The 23,495-nt window shown below is 41.6% G+C and overlaps 1 protein-coding gene across 1 annotated transcript in view; it reads right to left on the bottom strand.

The window, feature by feature from the left end:
- Positions 1-767: 767 nt before the first annotated feature.
- Positions 768-23,495, bottom strand: part of TRIM42 (tripartite motif containing 42) — a 25,468-nt gene continuing 2,740 nt past the window's right edge. Inside the window, exons 2-5 of the mRNA XM_003789440.1 lie at positions 19,125-19,816; positions 13,860-14,680; positions 10,857-11,081; positions 768-1,037 (exon numbers count right to left, since the gene is read on the bottom strand). Of these exons, the coding sequence (XP_003789488.1) occupies positions 951-1,037; positions 10,857-11,081; positions 13,860-14,680; positions 19,125-19,816 (1,825 nt within the window). The 3' untranslated portion in view covers positions 768-950. The remainder of the gene's footprint in view (positions 1,038-10,856; positions 11,082-13,859; positions 14,681-19,124; positions 19,817-23,495) is intronic.

Genomic DNA, 23,495 nt, shown 5'->3' with positions numbered 1-23,495 from the left:
GAGAGCGCCTAAGTATCTCAGGGCTGGAATGGGTGTCTCTATGCGGGGTGGGGGGATAGGAGGAGGGCCCTCTGTTTAGTGGGGACCCAGGGGAGAAGGGAGGTGTTATCTTTACTTAGAGAGTCACTGGAGACAATGGTTGAGCTGAATCTTGAAAGACAGGCAGTGCTTGTGGCAGAAGGGGAGGTAGGATACAAGGGAAGGTCATTCCAGGCAGAGAGGGCCTTTTAAGACAAGAAACTTCAGGGGTTTCATAACATCTAAAGGGCTAAGTCAAGTTCAGTGAGGTTGGAGCTGATGCATGATCCTGCCATTCTTTTGTGCCTTGCCCAGAGGACCAACAGAGGATCCTCCAAGCAGGCATTCTACACTCTCCTTCACTCTGGTGTCCAGCAGGAGAAGGGGGAGGCAGACCTCAGACCATGGAGTAAAAGTGTAGAAAGGTGAACTCAAGCTTGATAGGAAGAATATGCTAACGTGTTGGCTACTTAATGTTGAAATAGACTACTTGGTGAGGTTAGAGTTCCTCCACAGAAGGAACTTGCCCAAATACCCAAAGCTAGTTAGGTGAGCATTAGAATGCACACCAGGGTCCCTGACTGCAAATGTAAAGCTCTTTTTAAGACCCAGAAGCTGAGTGGTTGTTTAATATAAAACCCCACAGAACTCTGACATTAGAGCGAGAACTGAGCTGATGGAGATACACAGACTTGCTGACAGTTTTGTAACCTACTGTCATAATAATGAATGAACAACAAGCCATAGTGTCAGGCATTTCCTTTCATTTGCTCTTAGAAGATTCCTGTTGGAAAGCTCAGAGGTCCCAGAAACATTCATCTACAATCTCCTTGAAGAATGTGGTGAGAAAAATATACATACGTATTTGGGTGTGGATATACATGTCTATTTTGTAGTGCATCTCTCAGGTTGCTGCCTGTTCTGCGAGAGGCTCAGAAGCGCTTCTGGAGGGCAGTCTGGATGTTCTTTAGCAGGCCCCACTTAGCTCGGTTCTTCCCACGCCCATCTGGTGTTACCACCTGCAATTAGAAGCAAGAGCCATAGCATCAGCCCAGAGATAAATAGTATCTCCCAGGAGCTTACACCCTGTTGAATGCCAGACACTACATGCAGCAGCTCACTGACTCCTCACAAGAACCATATGAAGCAGGTGCTATCAGCCCCACTTTATAGATGAAGAAACTGAGGCTCAGAAGGACCAGGCAGCTTTCTCTAAAGTCCCAGGCTAATATGTGATAGGATTGTGATTCCATAGTCTAGGACCTACTTCCTTGAAGGCAGCTCTTATGACTGAGAGATTGCAACTGTCACGGAGCTGGACCTCAGTGGGATTCACCATATGTGGTATCCCCTTGTCTTCTTCCCTATTTGGAACTTGCTTCTTTCATAGCTCTTATCAGTTGTTAAGTTTCAGCTAATGGGTTTGACTTTTTTACCAGACCATGAACATCTTGATTGAGGTGTGGGAGAAATGATAGTCTTTCAGCTCTATAGTCCCAACACTGGTTATGGTAAAGAAAAGGTTCTTAGAAAAGTGGAGGGATAATGAATAGAACAATAATTTGTAAATCTGGCAATAGTCTCCCTTTGATGCAGGTGGGAATGCTTCATATTATTTTTGATCACAGTGCACACTTAGTGCTACCTGGAAAAGGCTGATTGTATTGGGCATGAGGAGTAAGCAGGACCCTTCCTAGAAATCCCACTAACTCAGCTTAGACTTAGATCTCAGGCCTTACTTTGAAGATAGTGAGTTTCTGCATTTCTCTGTTCTGGCAGCATTCCCATTTTTTCCCCCCAATACATACTTATGGAAGGACCATTTAGGGAGTGAGGAAGAGACCCAGGGATGAAACACAATCCACTGGATCAATGGGCTTTGCCTAGGTGGATAAGGACTTGAGATGGGGTGGTGGTGGGGTTCAGATGACAAAGAGGAAGGTTTATATGAAGCACAAAGTCTCTATGTACAAAGCTTTTAACCTCCTATATTTGTATGCAAAGGGAAAGGGGAAAAAATCAGACACTTATTAACATGATGCTCTCTACTTTTACAAAGTTTATTTTTGGTTTTAGAAAAAGCAAGGCTGTGTGCAAGGTAGAGGTCATATTAAATAGATGGCATTAGATTAGCCATTTTCTGGGTAAAAATGGAAATAATGAATAGAGATAATCCTGGTAAAGGTAATATAAATACTGTAAGATATACACAGAGCTATCAGGGGGCAGTGAGGAAGGGGTAGCAGCATTATAAAGGGCTAGCAATTGACTCACAAAAAAGTAGAAGATCTGAGGTTTTGCTTTAAAGTATAGTCAGGATCTTCAAAGACAAAGCCTATGTGTGACATGTGAATGGGGAAGTGAGGATTGAGATGTGTCTATGAAAAAGGGGATCAGATCAAACAGAGGACAGAAGAAACAGAAAAACAGAAATTGAAATAGTAAAGAAACGGAAATAATAGTTGACATTCCCTTTCCTGTCCCAAATGTCTGAGGCTCAGATTACTTTTCTTTTTTTAAGAGTTTCAGTTACTCTATGTGAGATTACTTTTCAAATGAATTCTTAAGAAACAGTTCCTCTAGAAAGCAGAACAAAACTTCCCAGTTCCTTATTAAGCTAGTGAAATATTGATTCCAGAACCATATAAAAACAATATTAGCAAAAATTATATGTCTAATTCCCTTATGATTATAGAAGCAATAATATAAAATAAAATACAAGCTAACTGAAAAATCAAGTATATTAAAAAATAATACATCATGATCACAAAAAACCTATTTTATGCATGCATATAGAGTTTAGCATCAGAAAAATCAATTAGTGTAATTCACTTCATTAATAATGGCCTAAAGAAAAAAAAATCATATGATTACTTCAAATAATGCAAAAAAAATTAATAAGGTTTACCTACTTATGTATAACCCCTCAAAACTTAGAAGGGAAAGGAAATTTTCTTAATTCAGTAAAAATTTTACATCACAAAAACTAAATACAAACTGACAACTCAATGAAGAAACTTTGAGATCAGGAATAAGATAAGGATATTTACTATCCCTGCTATCATTTTATGAGTGACTTAAGGGTCTGGCCAAAGCTATAAGGAAAGAAAAAGAAATAGAGGTTCAAGGATTGTAAGATAATAGATAAAACCATATTATTTATAGATGATAGGATGATATGCCTGGGAAAAAAAGAAGAATCAAAAGATTGGTTAACAGAAGAATAAGAGAGTTTTCTGAAATTGTTGTAATCAGGATTAACCTACAAACCACAGCTGTCTTTATTCTAAACCAGGAATCCATTAGAAAATACAGGAAAATATGAAATAACATTTATGATATCAATGAAGTCTGTAAACTATATGGTTTATTTATGTATATACCTGCGCAGCTCAATGTTTTGATATACAAATACATAGTGACACAATTACTACATTCCAGCAAATCAACATATTTGTTATCTCACATAGTTAATCTTTTTTGTATTAAGGGCATCTAAAATCTTAGCAAATTTTCTCTACAATATTATTAACTATAGTTCTCATGCCATACATTAGATTTCTAAATATCTAGTTTAACCAGGAGTGCACAATACCTCTATAGGAAAAGCCTAAAAACCCGAATATAGCATGGAGACTATGATTTGAGTAATTGTTCAGACATATTACAATATTACCAGTTGTCACCAAGTTAATTAGAGCTACAATGCATCCTCAACCAAATTTTATCTGAATTATTTTAAGAATTCAATTTACTTAGTCTAAAATTTATATAAAGAAGTAAATTGCTATGATTAGCTAAATGAATCTTAACAAAGAAAGAAAGATGATGGATATTTACCTTAGCAGTTCAAGACCTGGCATAAAGCTGAAAGTTAAAAACCCATGAAATCATTGTGGTATTGACATAAGAGCAGAAATACAAACCAGAGGGATATAATAAAGACTTTAACCCCTAAACATGTGGAAACTTAATATAAGATTAAATGGCACCTGTATTGTATCCTAATGGAGAAAACACATTGGTAGATGGTACCAAGAGAACTGGCTCACTAGATGGCAAAAAGTATATCCCTACTCAGTACTGCAAACAAAGGTAGAGCTGGGATGAACTAAAAGACCTAAATTTGAAAGGTGAAACTGTAAATTTAATAAAAGAATAAATAGAAGATTATTTTTGTGATCTAAGCCCAGGGAAGGGCTTTTTAAATGCCTTGAAAGGTCAAACCATGAGGGAAAATATAATTGATGATTTTGATTACATCAAAAAATTGAAGATTTCTGCTGTTTCATGAAGAACACTATGAACAAAGATAATAGGCAAATGTCAGAAGCAGAAAAGATATTAGCAATGTCTAAACCTATTATCTAGAGTATATAAGGATGTCCTGAAAATCACCTAGAAAAAGAAAACTATAATTAAAAAAAATGAACTAAGGACACACACATATCAACAGAAGAGAAAATCCTGAAAACTAACAAGGGTGTGAAATGAAATTCAAAACAATAAGGAGATATCATTTTACATAGTATACCCATTGGGCTAACAAAATGATAGAATTATGGATGTACTAAGTGTAGATGGGGTTTTGGATGTAGGGGTCCTCATCTATTCCTTATAGAAATGCATATGAATGCAGTCAAATTAAATACCCACATACTCTATGACCCAGAAATTTCCCTCCCTCTCCCCCTTCCTTCCTTCCTCTTCCCCCTCCCTTTCTTGACAAGAGTCTCACTTTGTCACTGTTGGTAGAGTGCTGTGTCATCATAGCTCACAGCAACCTCAAACTCCTGGGCTTCAGCAATCCTCTTGCATCAGTCTCCCAAATAACTGAGACTACAGGCACCCGCCACAATACCTGGCTAGTTTTTTTTTTCTATTTTTAGGCTGGTCTCGAACTCCTGAGCTCAAGCAATCTACCTGTCTCAGCCTCCCAGTGTGCTAGGATTACAGGCGTGAACCACTGTACCCAACCAACCCATAAATTTTACTCATGGTACATATCTGATAACCCCTAGTCCCTTAGATGGTGACTATATTTATAGATATGCCCTTTAAAGAGCTTTAAATGAAGCCATTAGAGTGGGTCCTAATCCAAACTCAAGGTGTCCTTATAAGAAGAGAAAATTTGAACACACAGAAAGACACTACAATGTGTATGCACAGAGGAAAGGCTATGCAAGGACACAGTGAGAAAATAATGGTCATCTGCAGGGAGAGAGGATTGTGGACTTCCAACCTTTAGCATAGTGAAAAATTAAGTTTCTGTTGTTTAAGCTACCCATGGCACTAGTCCATGGGCATTTTGTTATGGTAATCCTAGAAAACTAACTATAATCCAGAGAAGTTCTCACATTCCCATCCTGGTCACAAGATGTCATATGTAAAAGACCATTTCCTATAGCACCATTAAAGGTCAGCTGGGTATCCACCCTGGCCCTGGATAAATAGACAGGTGACATGCACATTGTGAAGGATGATGCAGCATCAGGGCTAAGGAATAGAATGCTCTAGCAACATTGAGAGATCATAAAAACACAGCATTTAGAGAAAAAAGGTAAGAAATAAAAGAAGATAAATAACATATTGAAAACACCACCCACATCATATAAGAACACATAAAACCAAAAAGGTACACAAAATATATTAGAATGGATGTCACAAAGGAAAATGTATAAATAAGAATAGGACCTTGCATGGACCAATGGTGATAATGGACCATGAATGAAGGCATATGACTAATTCAACCCTCTGTATATGAGGTTTAAACAAACCAGGTCATTTTGAGCCTAAATTATACTCCAGGATTCAAGCCCATCTATAGGGCAAGTAGGAAGGGACCAATAGGTTCTACTTATATGAAGGGTCAGGAGCTCTGTGGAAAAGAACAAATATTAAGGAGATGGAGGATGTAAACCATATAGGTTTCATTTCATAGCATGGGGCCACTGTGAGTGGGGGGGTTATAATCCCTGGATGGGGGGTTATTCTGAATGTGGAATAGTGATGGCCACTCAGATTGTCCTCCAGCTCCAATCCTTGCAGAGGCATGGCTCAGGTCTGCAGCAGGAAGAGAGGAAAAACTCAGAAGGAGGATTTCCTGATGGCCAAGCAGCCTTGTTGTGTGGCTGGGGTTTCACCAGGGGCACAGGTTAAGCAGGAAGGTGGCAGCACTAAAGACTCAGGGCAGTTGGCAGGAATGCTCCTAAGGACACATTAGACACTAAGGGAGTAGTGAGGGAGGCCCCAGGGATAGACTGAGAAGGACTTTGAGAGGATGGGTGCAGGCAGGGGTTGCCACATTTCCCAAAGAGCTAGAGGGAAAATCCCAGAAATTTACCAATTTGTGACTTTTGTTGGGCCTGAATTTTTACCTTCAAATCTGATGTAATATAAGACATCTGGCTTATAGACTGTGGCAGGCAGAACAATGTGCCCCTAAAGATGTCCATGTCCTAATACCAGAAATCTTTAACATATTATACAAGGTCAGACAATTAAGTTTGTGAACTCATCCTAGAAAAAGTGCTATATACCTCTTTGCTGAATATCACTATGGTCACCTTCAAAGTACTCTTCTTGGAAACCTAGGCACCCGCCAAGTGCCTAGTCCACCCTTGAAAGCACTTTTTCTAGGATGAGTTTCCTAACTTAGTTGTCAGACGTTGTATGATGACAGGTCAAGTGGAAACTTCAGAAAAAGAGTTCCAAAATTGCTTTAAAGTGTGGACTAGGTACTGGTGTTGGTGCATATCTTCCCCAGGGAGTACTTTGAAGGTGACTGTAGTAATATTCAGCAATGAAGTATATAGCACTTTTTTCTATGATAAGTCTACAACCTTAATTGTCTGACCTCATATCACATGGCAAAAGGTAACTAAGGTTGTTAGCTGGTTGTTCCTAGGATAGGGATATTATTCTAGTAGGATAATGAATCTTCAAGTAGGCTCATTGTAATCGCAAGCCTCCTTTAAGGAGGAAGATGGAGGCAGAAGACAGCCAGAGAGATGATAATATGGGAAGGCCTGAGCCCAAATATTGTTGGCTTTGAAGATGCAGGAAGAGGCCACAAGCCAAGGAATGTGGGTGGTTTATAGAGACTAGAAAAGGTAAGGAAATGGATTCTCCCTCCAGAGGGAATACAACACTGCTGCTACCTTGATTGATTTATTTATTTTAACCTGGTGAGACTCATTTTGGACTTCTGATCTCTAGACTTGTCAGTAAATAATAATTTGTATTATTTAAACCACCAATTTTTTATAGTGACAACAGAAAACTAATACATGGATGGTTGGATTAGATATAGGAAGATTTCATAGATGTTAATTGGGATTTAAAGTCAGAGGGAGACAAGTGAATCAAAGAAAGTAGACTATTTGCAGAAATGGGAATGGTGGTCATTGGGTGTACTGAACACAGAGGAAGAGCAGCAGGAGAAACTGAGGCCAAAGGGTATGTGATTTATCTTAAAAACATCCCTTAAAAAATATCAGTTAGGCTCTTTGATGTTACAGGCACAGATGGGGTAGAAATCTAACAGTACCTCTCCTCATGGAGTTTGCAGCTTAGTGGAGTTGGGACTTGGACTCAGGAGTAAGATCAAATCCAATGCTCTTTCGAAGGCATCATCTTGCCTCTCAAAAAATGTTCAGCTTTTGGTTTTGTCATCATTTTCCCAGAGTGAATTACTATGTCTCAAGGACTGAGCCTACCACACATAGACTTATTTATATCTGATGTGGTGCAGTGGAACAAAGAGCTCTGGCCTTGGGTACTAACCTAGGTTCCCACTCAACTCCTTCTTTCTATAACACAAAGCATAACACTTTCTTTCTTTGATCCTCATTTTTTTTATCTGAAAAATGGAGCCAATAACTCCCTCCTTTCTGAGTAGTTGGGATGATCAGTGATAATGAACATATATAGTGTCTAACACAGAGTTGACCTTTTTTTTTTTTTTGAACAGAGCCTTACTCTGGCACTCTGGGTAGAGTGCCATGACATCATCATAGCTCACAGCAACCTCAGACTTTTGGACTCAAGCGATCCTCTTGCCTCAGCCTACTGAGTAGCTAAGACTACAGGTGGCCACCACCACAACCAGTGAACTTTTCTATTTTTAGTAGAGAAGGGCTCTCACTTTTGCTAAGGGTGGCAGGGACTACCTTTAAACAGGACCTTTAAAAAGCATTAAAGCTAATTTTCTTGCTGCATGGATTATACTCCAAATAGAATCTCTTAAAAGATCAAGCCTTAGCTATGCCAATCAAATATAAAAGTTGTTATTTCATTTTTTACAAAAATCCATATGATGAAAATATTGCATTTTGGATAAGAAATGATTCTGCTGGGGCGGTGCCTGTGACTCAGAGGAGTAGGGCGCCAGCCTCATATACCGGAGGTGGCAGGTTCAAACCCGGCCTTGGCCAAAAACTGCAGAAAAAAGGAAATGATTCTGCTGCATCATCAGAGCATTTAAAATAAAACCTTTCAGAAATACCTGCATGGAACTGACGGACGCTGAAGGAAAAAAAATTCAATTTTATAGGAAAGAGCTGAAGTCATTACTTTTATGAAGCTTTATAAGTGTCATTCAAACATACCATCTTATTTTCATTTGCTATTGAAGGCTTTACTTATGCAAATCATGACAAATGTTAAGGAAGCAGTGTTTCCCATGGAATGCTAATATGACCACAAAAGAAGAAAGGAAGAATTACTTCTGAAGGAAAAATCTATATTGCAGATCCTCAAGTCAGATAAAAATGAAGCTTCCAGAAAACCTCATTAATTAGGGCTCTGCTCATTTAGATATTGCGTAAAAAAGAAAGGGACTGGAACGCGTTTCCCTCTCTTACAGGGAGGGCAAATTAATCAAACACAATTTCAAGGGGAACATTGTTTCTCGACTGATTGCGTGAAACACTAACAGCTTTAAGGCATATTATGGTACTTTATTAATTCTATTTATCAATTTATTTCTTCAATCTTTAATTTAGACATTCATTCATATATTCATTTGCTTGGTCACATTTTCACTCATGTATTCATTCAATAGCCATTAAGAACCTGCTATATGCAAAGTGCTGTGGTAAGCATTGTGGGAGAAAGATGAATTAGACATGAATTTTGTTCTTAAAGGAGTTCATCGTTTGAGAGAAACACCAAAAAGTCTACCTAAGAACGGCCCAGAGGGACTGAGATGGCAGGTTGATGACACACTCAGGTCTTTCTACCCTTCTCTGTCTCCTAGCATTTAAAAATGATGGAAGGTATTGTTTTAAAAATTAGCAACATTGACTGCCCATTATGGGAAAGGCATTTTTAAGGAATTCCTAAAAACTTCAGGGGCACAAAGAATTAGATTGAAGGAAAAATTCAGTCAAGAGGACATGGTGCAAAATGTGGTAGCAGCCATGGGGCATTCCAGGCTCTGGAATACGCTGGTTGGTGTAAGCCAATCCTTGGGTTACTTAAAAGAAGGGGCTGGAGGGGCTGACTTACAGTGTAACTGGCCTGGGCACAGCAGCAGGAGCAGCCAGGCGGGCCCTACACCCATCCTACATGGTCCCCCTGTGAGTGTTTGTTTGACCTCTGTGGGAGGGAGTGGGGATACCTGTGGTACTGGGCTCCATAAACACTACATGACCCTACCTCCTGCTTCCCCATTATCACTAGAGGTGGCAGCCACTCAGATTCTTTTCTTCAAACACTTGACTGAGGAGACAAAGAGAGCATAGCTGATGCTTGTTGGACATTGGCGTTCTAAGATCACATGAAGAGGGGGCCATGGCAACCCAAGACCACATACAAGATTTAGGGGAGCAGAAACTAAGGGCTAGCAGAAAATGGTGTAGATTCAGAGAGAAACAGAGCTAGAAGAAGAAAGAGAGATAGAAAGAAAGGAGAGAAAAAGAGAGGACTTTCTAGTTCCCTTGGGTATCAGATCAGATGTTTGTCTCGGAAGTGGTCTCATGAGACTTCCCTCTGTTGGTATCAGATATTTCTCTTTTCCCAAGGCTGAAATAAATGGCTTTGCCAATTTTCTTCTAAAGAATTCCTGATTAAGACATAATCTATCCTGATTGCAAATAACACCGTCATGGTTATACATAAGATAGCTTTGGGCAGTCTTGATATTTTTCTTCTCTTTCTCCTTCAAATATCAATAAAATTATACTCATGAGTGTGTGTCCCTTGAGGATATAAAGAAGAATCAGCCTTGTATTACAAAGAAGGTAGAACTAAATCTTATCCCTTCCTTTGTGGAGCTCACATTGATGTGTACAAGGAATAGTGGGTATTCCTTGACTTCTGGAGAAACAACAAATAATTTGTTTAGTATAAGTTCTAAATATTGCATAGTACATAGTTATGCAAAAATGATCTACAGTTTTCTAGACATTCAAATTTAAATGGGCATTCTATATTTTCATTTGTTAAATCCGGTGCCCAATCCTTGCCTGGAGATAGCACCTCTTTTGTTATTCTTCTCATACCACAATTACTTCTCACATGATAATTATTTGTGTACTAGACTCTGAGTGCCTTTAAGGTAGGGATAATGTGTAAGTTTTCTAAGAATTTGTACAGCCTAACAATGCCCAGAACACATGTCTTTTGAATCAAACAGAGCTAACAATTCTCAGGTCTCACTTGCAAAGTCTGGGTGAGGCCAGCAGCCCTCTCTTTGGCCCCAAGTTAACAAATTTTCTGGGCTTAGAGAGAGAGTCCCAGGGTGGGTTTTGTGTTCTCATGATCATCCCAACCCTAACAGAGCTGCATCCAGCACCTTTCAAAAAGATCTTCTGAGAAAAAAATGTACACAGTACCTTGCAGACATCACTCCATTGCCCAGGGCCATTCTCGTTGATGGCTCTAACTTTAAACAGATACTCGGTGTTGGGGGTCAGGTTGTGCAGCTCCAGATTCTGCTGCATTATGTCCTGAATTTGTCCACAGAGCTCTGTTCGCACGTTGTTAGGAGGGGAAGTAATGACTTCGTAGAATTCCATCTCAAAAGAGTCCACGTCTTCTGTTGGGCATGTCCAGTAAACCTATGGAAGAAATGAACATATCAACGTGATACTAGTACACACCATTCAGCTTTTGTTCCCATCAATATTTGTGCTGTTGACTATCTGTGGTCTGAGTCCAAGCTGGCCCCATCCCTACAGCTGAGGAGGACTTTGAATTAGACTATGTGCAACACTGTTGGAAGGCTGTGTAATGGGGCCCGGTATGATGCTTGCAATGACCTTCATAAACAGAAGGATGCTGTTCTGGTTTCTGTCACTGTCAGACAATGCGAAGGGGATAATTATCTTCCGGATGCCATTGACAAAAGTAGCTACCCTTTCTTGAATAACAATTATGTGTCATATTCTGTGCCAGACATTACCATCCCTAAAGATAGATTTTATTATTTCATTTTTCTGATAAGGCTCAGAAAATTACACTTAGCCAAGACCAGTAGAACTACAGAGTACTGGAAGATGAAAAGGTTTATCTGTTTCCATGTTCTATATTCTACACAAGAAAATAGAGTTCAGAGAGCTGAAATAACTTACCTCGGTAATAGAGAATGAGCTGAAAGCATAAAATGTTAATACATTACTTCAGAGGAGTTGATTATCAGATGGTGTAGGAAACATAAATATTTATACTAATTGCATTTTTAAACAGCTAACTTATACTTTTATTAAAATTTTAATAAATGTAAATATTATGGGTTTATAAAATTAACTTATAATTTTGTAAGTATATGAATTTTAATTTTTTAATGCATTTGTACATAGTTACTTTTATATATTTATACTTTAACAATTTTTATAAGTTTAGAAAACTTAATAAAAATTGACTTATCTTTTCTAATTATCAAAAGACATGTACTTACAGGAACATACTTGAAAAATACAGAAAAAGTATAAGGGAAGAAACAATGATTACTCATAATCCCATGATTCAGTTAATTCATTATTTCTTTTCAGTTTTGGAATACACAAACCAACCTTGGGTGATATTGCTTTGATTCCTAGTTTCTTTCACTCATTATCTTTTATATATTTTCCTGTATCATTAAAAATGCAGCAAGGCACTGTGTTTAGAAATTACTCTATAAATGATTTAATCCTTAAAGAGTTAAACATTTAGATTATTCCTAATTTTATACTCTAAGAAATAAATGCTGTAATGAATACTTTGGGGCATGAATTTTTGTCTGAATTTTTAATCATTTCCTTGGAAGAGATTTCTAGAAATAAAATTGAATTTTAAAAAATCTCTAGGGCCTTAGTAATACATATTGACAAGCTACAAGACTATGTTTAAGAATATTTTCTATGCTAAAATCCTAAGGATTTGAGAGAGATGTCAACACAGACTTAATCTTCTGCATTCCTGTGTGAAGTCTATTCTATTATCCTAAAATAAGGACCAGTGGTCTTTTTACACCAGACACCACAGTCTAATAGTAGGTGTCCTCTCTTAACAGCCAATGACTTGACTGGATTGTTTTGTGTAGTCCCTTTGCTACAAGGATGACTAATAGGTGGCATGGGTGACTATGTCCCCAGCCCAAGCAGAGAGTGGACATCCTCAGTCCTTTGGAGCAAGATCCTGCCAACTTCCCAAGAGATCTGAGTTGATGTGGAGATAAGACCTACTGCTGTCTCTGAGCTAATGCCACATGCACTATAGGCCTTGCTGATCTAGTATCCTTTGGAAATGTAGCTCAGCTGCTCAGTTAGTGGTATTACTTATGTCAAGGGCAGTGACACTTTGCTGTATCTGATAGCCGGGGGGGGGGGGCAGTCTACCTTTCAAAGTATGGTCATTCTTTGTGTCAATTATAGATTTCAAAACACACATTATGGTATCTCAGGAGAATGGAAATTGGTCTGTGTCTGGACTTCATTTTCTTGTTTTTAGAGCCTGCAGACAGCAACATCAGCAACACCTGGAAGTGTGTGAGAGCCAGAACTCAGGCTCCGTTAATAAGATCTCCCGGTGCACACTAATGTTTGAGAAAAACTAGTTTAAATTGTTTGGGAGTGTTCTCAGATTGTGGGGGCAAAAGATGGGCTCTGCCACACAGACACAGGCCTGGGGATGACTCTGTGTGGAAACCTACAGAGTGCATGTTAATCTTTTTTCCCTTTCTGCACTTTAACTTTCTATCAACAGTTTAGGTTAGGTTCAGCTGGAGTCAAAGGGTATATGAAGGAGAGGGCCACTTGTCTGCTGTAGATCAAGAAGATCAAAGGGGAATCACACCCCTTGATCTGGAGACTAGGTGACGGCAGTTGTAGACATCTGTGAGGCCCCTTTCTCCATCTTTCCCTCCATATAAGAGGCTGAATCTCAGATGATGAGCTGGTATTCTACTGGGGATTATCTTTCCAAATATTTTCTTTAGGACCGATAGCAATTTAGAGGAATCACAGCTGATAGGTAACGAAGCCTGTATTTCTAACTCCACTTTCTGTGCTGTCTCTATTGCATGCTTTCCTTTGGGAAATATTATACCTCCAAGCAATCTTTTCCAATTTCTTTGGTTCTCAAATTGAGTTCTCTTTCAATAGGAAAGCTGCCTTTGGAGTGGGGGTGGTGCATTCAGTTGTATTTCTGACTATTGATTTAAATGCACTATTTGGTTTAAGCCAGTCTTGGGTTACTTAGGGTTTTGAATGGGCTGACCACACATTGTCTAGAGAAATAAATTGGAGTGACCAGACCCTAGAGGTCCAAGAGGTCAGTGTAATCTTTCCTAACTACCTTCTGTTCTGTGCCCCACAACTTTCCACCTTCCCCACTGAGCCCAGAGCCTTTCTTACCTTGGCTGCTCTTGGATACACCAGAGTCTGATAGATAATAATCGGGCCTGGGGTCCTCACGGAGCCATCATTGAAGGAGTACCAGTTGTGGAAGCTGCTGCTGTTCTGTGCAGGCTGGGCGTCTACAGTGGCACTCCAGTAGGTGTAGAGGCCGTCTGTGGGTTTGGCAGGTGTGGCTGATTGGGCTCTCCCATAGCCCTCCAGACCCATCTTGGCCTTCTCACTAGCATTGTTGAAGGACAGCAAGGAGGAGCTTCGCTGGTATAGCTGCTGGTTGCCAAAGCTGTGGGTGCTGAAAGTGACCTTCCTGGAAATCATCATTTCTGAGTGTACGGGATAGGGGGAGGGCAGTGAGTCCCCTGAGGAGCATGCTTTCTTGGGGCCTGTGGGGAAGAGCTCATGGATGGCGCTGGACAGCTCGGCAAAGTCCAAGGGTATGGTGTTGATCGAGTGCACCCGGAGCTGAGGGTCAGGCCTGTAGGTGTTCTGGATGCCTTCCTCGATCTGGTCAACCAGAATCTTGGCAGACTGCAGAAACGCCACCTGGCCAGTCTCCTTCAGGGCTTCTTTGGAGTAGGCAAGCAGACCATCCATCTCATTCACCTTCAGAGATGTGATTTTCACATATTTTTCAATCTCCTTCTGCCTGGACACCTCCAGGTTCTCTACCTGCTCCATGATGATCTTCTCTTTCTCCTGAAGTATGTTGCGTAACTTGACGAAGCCATTTCGGATCTCTTTCCGCTTTAGATCCTTGTCAGCTTTAAAGCTGTTTCTTAAAATGTTGAATTCCATTAAGTCATTATCAATTTCATAGCGCACTATAAAACAACCAAGGCAGTTACTGTTAAAAGTTTCTTCTCCCCAAGGGTGAAACATCAGTAGCAAAGTGGAGTAAATGACTGTGGGCTCCCGGGAAGTAAGCGGCGAGGGAAGGACGGGAAGGCACTGACAACTGGGCCACAACAGGTGAGTGGGGCTTGTGACACGCATTTGGCCTTCACCAGTGCACTCTTCTCTTCCTCCTTCCCCTCCCTTGGGTATAACCGGCTGTCCGTCCCCAGCATCCTTTTTATCTATTAAAGTTATCCCTGTGGCTTGGGTCTGAGGTTGGAAGTTGATGCCACTCTTTATCTTATTTATCACTACCCCAGAATTGCCTACAACTTGAACTTAAGAAGTGATATCACTATGTGACTGGGCCCTGCTTCTTTTCCGTAAGACAGCCAAGCTTTTGAAGTGGTAGGAGAAAAACTGAAATTTGCGATGACTACTTGACTACTTGTAAATTGTCCCTTGCCTCATTCACCCAGAATCCAGCCCTAGACAACAGTGGGCAATCAGCAAACTTTTCCTTCATTGAGGTGGCTCTGCTTCATGCCCTTTCCCACCCCTGGGGGTCTTCGCCTCTTTTGTGGTTCAGCAATGTTGCTTCTCTCGCCTTCCACAGTCCCCTCATGGAAAGGTCTGCTTTCTCACTTCAGGAAAAACCAATTCACCCTGCATCCTCTCACGTGGTTTTCAGTTCACTCAGTCATTCGACAACCATGTACTGGACCTAGTTGACCCTTGTTATGTGCTGCCTGACTTTCTAGGTACTAGGGATGCACATATGAATATGAAAGGGTAACTGCTACCAAGGTCCTTATAAATCCAAACATACTACAGTTGGAGGATGTTATGACAGGGTGAGGACATGGAACATTCAATCTGTGAAATGAAACACCTTTGTTGGTTTTAAAGTATTTTAGGTACCAAGCAGCAATTTGGAGAATGTCAACCTTTTGTGGTATATACTATAGGTAAGGTCCTGCTCATGAAAGGTCAACTCTGGTGAATTGTTGGGTTGTAAACCTCACCAAATTTTATGCAGGAGTAAGGTGACCAAATATTTTTGCACTTGGTTCTTAACCTCATACTGAGTCCACAGGAAGCTGAACTTCCGTGGGTGGTGGCCACTGCAACAATGATGTACATTTGAATAAGAGGAACTCTAAAGTTCTGTCAGTGAGGACAGGGACCACAGCTGCCTTGGTCATTACTATGACTGTGGTGTGTATCGTGACCAACAGGGGTTGGCTGAGTGAAACCCATTCTTCCCTTTTCCTATCATCTCTGGGTGAATGTCAGCAGTGTCTCTCTTTAGCCTATGCCCTGAACCCCCTAATTCCTCTGCCTAACTCTTCCCTCACACTGGCCCCCAAATGATGAAGTAATACAGGTGGGGGCTGAATGGAGTACTAGGGTGTGACTTCAGTGATGCTGAGAAATGCTCCTTGCCCTCCTTGGGTGCCAGCTGAGATTATGCTTTACTCCTTAGTTTCTCTATACAATAGTTATCCACCATCCAAGATACTTGGAGAGGAAACTTTTTGCTTTATTAGGGATTAGTTAAGTTTATGCAGAGCAAAGTCCTGACAGGTAGGATAAAAATTTCATAGATGAGGGGAACGAAGCAACCCTAGGAGGGGAGAAAAGAGGAGCTGGAGGCACTCACCCCTAACCTTTCTAAATACGACAGCTTTGCAAGGGCTGATCTTAGAGCAAAGTCAAATCAAGTTCTCTTTCAGGTGATATACTTAAAACTAGCTACTATTTATTGAACAGTTATTATGGATCAGATACATATAGTATACACTATACATATTATGGACTAGATCCATATGTTACCATATTTTGCATATATCTTCCTATCAGGAAGTTTTTGTTCCCATTTTTAGATGAGAAATCTAAGTCTCAGAGAGGTTAAGTGATTGGTCAGTGTCACACAGCAAGTAAATGGGAAAAACTAGATCCTGTCCCTAATTCTATTTGTTTAACCCCAAAGCCTATGTTAATTCTTTTAGCTGTGGTTCTCAGGTCTCTATGAGCAAAAGAATCACCTGGGGAAGCTTTAAAAAAAACTTTCTATTGAACTCAAGCTGGTAATATTCCAAATTAGTTGTCCTGTGTTAAATCAGTTGTCCCCTAGAACCCGGGTAAGGCAGCCTCCAGCTAGGTTTAGAATCTAATCTAGGGAATCTCCTGAGATCACGCTAAAAATGCAGATTCTGATGCAATAGACCTGGGGAGGGGGGAGCTGAGAGTCTGCATTGCTAACAATTTCCCAGGTGATGACAATGCTGCTTGTTCTCAGACCACACCTCCAGTGGGAAAGAGCTAAGTTTCTCAGTTCCTTTACTTCAGTGGTTCTCAGCCCTGGCTGCTTATTAGAATCACTTGGGAGTTTTGTAAACATCATTGCTGCTCAGCTTGCACTTCTGTGGGAATGGGAAGGGGCATCTCTTGTTAGCAGAACCCCCAAACTGGGTCTTTTCTCAGGGCCTAGAGTTTCTCAGCATGTACTCTCAGATCATTTACTTTTGAATAGTCTGGGGATCTATTTAAAATGCAGATTTATAGCACCTGGCAGGAAAATGAATCATGTTCTCAAGAACAAGTTTGAAACCTGGGTAGAAAAAATTCTTTTTTGTTTATTTCTTCAGCAAGGATTGGCAAACTAATATTCCCCCCCTTTTTTTGAGACAGAGTCTCACTCCACTGCCCCTGGCTAGAGTGCCATAGTGTCATAACTCACGGCAACCTCAAACTCCTGAGGCTCAAGTGATCCTCTTGCCACAGCCTCCTGAGTAGGTGGGACTACTGGTGCCCACCACAATACCTGGCTTTTTTTTTTTTTATTTTTAGTAGAGACAAGGTCTCTTGCTCAGGTTGGTCTCAAACTCCTGAGCTCAAGCATTTCACATGCCTTGGCCTCCCAGTGTGCTAGGATTATAGGCGTGAGCCACCATGCCTGGGCAGCATTTGTCTAATTTAAAAGTTTCCCTGGTGGCGGTTCTAAAACTGAATTAATGTCAATCGGCAGTGTTTCCAGGTTTGTGGCCAGGTATGTGGCATTCCTGAAATATCCATGCTGGTGAGAGGTTCTGGGTGACATGATAACAACAAAGCCTGTCCCTGGCCTACCTTTGCATTCAGTGGGACCTTTTTGTGCAGCTCAGGGAAAAGCTGCCTCCCTCCCAAGTGTCCAGGCATGACTGCACAGTGGAGACTGAAATATCTGACAGAGGGAAAGGGCGGCTTGCTCTGCATGTTGGCCAGAGTGTAGGGCGTTCCTGGTGGAAATAGACTACAGATGGTGATGGTTCCTCCTGCCCCTTCACCTGTCCTTAGGTTCTGGTTACTGTCTAGACAGGGAGGTTATCAAATGAATGTTGTTGAGTTGACATGGGCCTTGGAGTCAGATAGACTGGGTCTGCCGATTACCAGCTGCCTTGTCCCAATTAGTTTTTGCACCACAGTTGCCCTCTCCATGGAGGGAATTTTAAAGCCCATACTGAGGATTGTTGACATTAGATTTAATGTGCTTCAAAGGCCTGTGTAAAGCAGTCCTCTGTACAAGGAGCTATTTCTGGGGGTAGAGGAACCTAAAGTGATCTCTGGATTCTCACGTCTAACCAGGGGGAAACATACCCAGAAATTATGTCTCTGCTAAACCATAAATAACATTCTGAAATATTATTGCACTTGGTTTCGTCACGGCGACCAGGGTCAGTTTCCCTTAAGGAAACTATAAGTAGCCAATATAAAATAATCCCGGACAGGCAAGATGGGGAAAAAATAAACTTGACCAGAATGTTATGGCTTATTTCTGAGTTCTCCTGTTATTGCATGTTTGCTACCAGTCCGTTTACTCTGTTGTCTCCCAATTGTGAGGACAAATTCATTGGGAAAAAATTTAGAATTGAAATAATCCTCAGCAGTGACAATTCTTTCCCCCTGCAAATTTGGAAAATACTGAACAAATCCAACTCCAGTTACAAAACCCCTTACAATGGGTCACGGAACATCCGCATAGTACTGGATTAAGCTTTTCATTTTCCAAAGGGAGGAATGATACCCGAGAACATGAAGAGCATTGCCCAAGATTATGGAGTCTTTACATACTTATTATTTTCCAGATAGCCTTTTGCATGCTTCACCTTGAACACCTCATTCAAAACTCACAACAATACGTTGAGGGAGTGGCTGCTTTTACCCCTATTTTATAGACAAGAAAACCCCGGCGCGGGAAGTTAAGAGGCTGGTAGTGGTCATCAGGTGTGGGCACCAGGACAGTGACTGGTGGCTGCTCAGTTTCCCAGCACCTGGACTCCCTCACCAGGTGAAGGTGAGGCTTTCACTAAGCAAATTGCCCCAGGCCATCTTCCCGATGGGCTCCTGAACTAGGAATTATTCCCAGAGGATGGGGGAGGGGACCAGGACCTGCTTTGAACTTGGCGATGGCGCTGAAGAGCGCGGCGGCCCTCTCGGAGCAGGCTTCGATGAGGTTGACGGTGTCGTGGCCGCTGTGGAAGGCCAGCTTGCAGAAGGGGCACAGCAGCTCGTTGTCGTCGCGGCAGTACTCGATGATGCGGCTGGACGGGTGGTGGATGCAGATCTTCTCGTCCTGGTCCTCAGGGCTGGTGTCCACGAAGACGTGGTCTTGCATGGCCACGTCCGAGTGGAAGGTCTTGAGGCATTCGTTGCACAGGTTGAGGCGGCAGGTGATGCAGCGCTTGTAGGCGACGCGGTGGCTGCGGCAGACCTGGCAGAGGATGGGCCCAGAGCTGCGGTCAAAGCGCCACTTGAGGTAGCCGTGCTCCTGCATGTAGCGCTTGGTGAGGCGCCCGCGCAGGTAGTTCTCCGGCAGGTGCATCTTGTTGCTGTAGGGCATGCAGTGGGAGCGGTTGCACACGGGGCAGATGAGGATGAAGAAGTTCTCCGTGACCTCGGCGTGTTTTTGCAGTTGCCGCAGGCACTTCTCGCACAGGCTGTGGTTGCAAGGCAGCATGAAGGAGTGCAGGCGCAGCCGTTTGCACATGGGGCAGGTGAGGTGGTCCACCAGGTGGGCGCTGGTCGAAGGCTGCTTCTCGTCTATCTGGGTATCGCTCCCAATGCGCAGGGCGATCTTGGAGCTGGAAGGAGAAGCAAACGCAGGGTTGCCGGAGGCAGGCGCAATGGAAAACCTTTGCTCCACCTCCGAAAGAGCCCTTGATCCCTGAGAAGTGGTCCAGGGTGCGAGTGAGGAGCCTGGGCTCTGTGCCTGAGGGCTCAACCGGCCTGCACAGTCTTTCAACTGGGTAACTTCTCTGCCTGTTTCCTTATTATGAAATTAGTACCCCATGCCAGAGAGTTTCCTGAGAAGATTAAAATTAAGTTTGATACCTGTAGGGACTAAAAGTCGTCCCTGGAACACAGCAAATGATCTACAACTGCTTGTTATTTCTGAGTAAAAGAAAAGCAGCAGAGACTAGCCTGGCATTATTAGTGTTAGGCCCTGATGTTCTGCAGGACGTCAGTAGTATCAGGGAGCCCCAATATCCCACAAGCCCACTCTGGAGCTATGACAGATCAAAGCAGAAACAAGACCACATAATGTGTGAGCTCAGACAAGAACATTGTCCAAATCACAAAACAACCAAATGTCCTTTCCTGGTTAATGGGAATGACTGCTTTTTATTTTTGTTGGTTTGTTTAAACTAATTGCAGCTGTAGGACCACTCTGTTTTTCTCATCTTCTAGGTAAGATTTATTAAGACCCCCAAAGTACAGGCAACCAAAACATAATTGGACAAGTGGGGTCACATCAAGCTAAAGTGCTTCTGCACAGCAAAGGAAACAATAAAGTGAAGAGACAACCTACAGAATGGGAGAAAATATCTGTACACTGCCCATCTGATAAAGGGATTATAACGGAAATGTATAAGGAGGTCCAGCAACTCAACAGGAACAAATTAAATAATCAGATTAAAAAATGGACTAAGGATCTGAACAGACATTTCTCAAAAGAAGGCATGCAAATGGCCAACAGGTACATGAAAAAATGCTCCACATTGTTAGTCATTCAAGAAATGCAAATCAAAACTACAATGAGATATCCTCTCCAGTTAAAATGGCTTTTATCAAAAAGACAGGCAGCAATAAATGCTGGTGAGTATGTGGACAAAGGGGGAACTTGCACCCTGTCCTGGGAAGATAAATTAGTGCAACAACTATGGAGAACAGTATGGAGGTTCCCCAGAAGACTCAAAGTAGAACACTGTATGACTCAGTAATCCTACTGCTGAGTGTATATCCCAAGGATGAGAATTTAGTAAATCAAAAAGATACCTGCACTCTCATGTTTATTGCAGCACTATTCACAACAGCCAAGATTTGGAATCAGCCTACCTGTCCATCAATGGATGAATGAGTAAATTGTGGTACATACACACAATGGGATGTTATATAGACACAGAAAAGAATGAAATCCTGGTATTTGCAACAATGTGATTGAAACTGGAGAACATTAAGTGAAATAAGCCAAGCACAGAAAGACCAATCTCACGTGTTCTCACTCATATGGGGGCTAAGTATTAAAAACAGTTTTATCTCATGGAGACAGAAAGTAAAATGATGGTTACCAAAGGCTGGAAGTATCATGTGGGGAGGGCACAAAGTAGGGATGGTTAGTGGTTACAGAAATATTGTTAGATAGAAAGAACAATATTTGATGGCACAACAAAGTGACCGTAATCAATAAGTTATGGAATACTTTAAAATAACTAAAAGAGTAGACTCATAATCATTTTTTCTTTCTTTCTTTCTTCCTTTTTTCTTTCTTTCTTTCTAGACAGAGTCTCACTGTGTTGCACTTGGTAGAGTGCTGTGGCATCAGAGCTCACAGCAACCTCAAACTCTTGGGCTTAAGCGATTCTCTTACCTAAGTCTCCCCAGTAGTAGCTGGGACTATAGGCACCCTCCACAATGCCCAGATATTTTTTTGCTATAGTTGTCAATGGCAGGCTTGGGCTGGGTTTGAACCTGCCAGCTCTGATTTATGTGGCTGGCACCCTACCCACTGAGCTACAGGTGCTGAGCTGAATTGTAATGTTTCTAACACAAAGAAATGATAATGCCTGAAGTGATGGATAACCCATTACATGGATTTGATTAATTTGTATATGTCTGTATAAAAACATCACATATACCCTATAAAGACATACAACTATTATGTACCCATAATAATTACAAATAAAAGGAAATAAACCTGTTAAATTTACTCTCAAGTGCTCACCTAATAGGAGCCCAAATCCTATAATAACCTATTGATATCTTCTTACTGAGGAGTTTCATCCTTGCCTATGGTTTATGTTCTCACTAGCAATGAGTTAACAAATCCAATGTTGTCCAGTTACAGAAATGTTCTTGATGGTTTTTGCCTGGAGGGCATTGACATCATCATCATTCTTATTATTGTACATAGGATGGAACACAGGAGAGGACAGGTAAGTGGGCTTTTTGGGAAACCAGGAAGTCTACATTTGAGCCTAGCTTAGAACTTGTGTGATCTAACAACCAGGGCCCACGGGTCCTCAAACTTTTTAAACAGGGGGCCAGTTCACTGTCCCTCAGACCATTGGAGGGCTGGACTGTGGGCCCCAGGACAAGTCAGCTGGACAGGCAGCGGCGGCAAAAACACCTGACAGGCCGGATAAATGTCCTAGGTGGGCTGCATGTGGCCCGAGGGCCGTAGTTTGAGGATGCCTGAACTAGGCTAGTAGGTAATGCTCTAGGGCAGTGGTTCTCAACCTTCCTAATGCCACAGCCCTTTAATACAGTTCCTGTAGGTTGCGACCCACAGGCTGAGAACTGTTGCTCTAGGGGTAGGCTTCATATGATAAGATGCACCACTTTAAAGTTGCACCTTTGAGATGTGTTTCTTAACTCCCTCCCATTATTTTTCTTCATCTATAAATCAGAGCTCACAGTACTACTTCCTTTGTGAGGTTTTTATAAAGTGTGAGTGAAACAATCTTAACTGCTTAAGTCCATAGTAAGCTTTCAATAAATGTGGCCACTATTTATTCCTCTCTGTTACTAGTCAGCTAATTTTCACAGTAGAGAAAAAGCAGCAATAGAGGAAAATCATGACTAAGTCAATGAAAAGTATGTTTTCATTGTGCGTGTGTGTGTTACGTGTCTTTATTTGTCTGTATCTGAGGCTGATTTCATCTATTATAAGAATTATAGATGAAATAAAATTATAAAGTTCAAGTGCATGTTCTTAAGAAAGTATGATCAGGGCAAAAGCGGTTTATCAAAATAAATGCATTAGCTGTGGGAATGGAGGTGCAAACAGATACACAATTTGTAGCTGTTCCTCTCTCTTCACCTGTGTTCATGATGGTAATATTTGGGTGAATCTTGATATTGTGGCTGTGTTCCCTTCTGCTTTTGTTGTCTTGCATTTCCTATTTGTCTCTGTTTTCTTCCCTGCTCCCTTAGTCAGAGAGCAATGTCCCAGATCCTAGATAGCCAAATATACTCCCTAAGGATACTAGAATAATGTAACCCCTAGGTCAGGGGTTCTCAAACTTTTTAAACAGGGGGTCAGTTCACTGTCCCTCAGACCATTGGAGGGCTGGACTGCAGGCCCTGGGATGAGTCGGCTGCTAAGCAGGACAGGCAGCGGCAGCAAAAACACCCAGTGGGCTGGATAAATGTCCTAGGCGGGCCACACTTGGCCCATGGGTCATAGTTTGAGGACGCCTGCCCTAGGTGATAGTCTCCCTTGTATAGTCCAAGGCAACTGGGATCCCCTACACTCATGCC

This window comes from Otolemur garnettii, unplaced genomic scaffold (assembly GCF_000181295.1).
Source record: "Otolemur garnettii isolate 467f Iridium unplaced genomic scaffold, OtoGar3 scaffold00032, whole genome shotgun sequence".
Taxonomy (NCBI): domain Eukaryota; kingdom Metazoa; phylum Chordata; class Mammalia; order Primates; family Galagidae; genus Otolemur; species Otolemur garnettii.
Note: the sequence above shows the minus strand (reverse complement) of the source record. Positions and strands in the feature narration are given on the sequence as shown.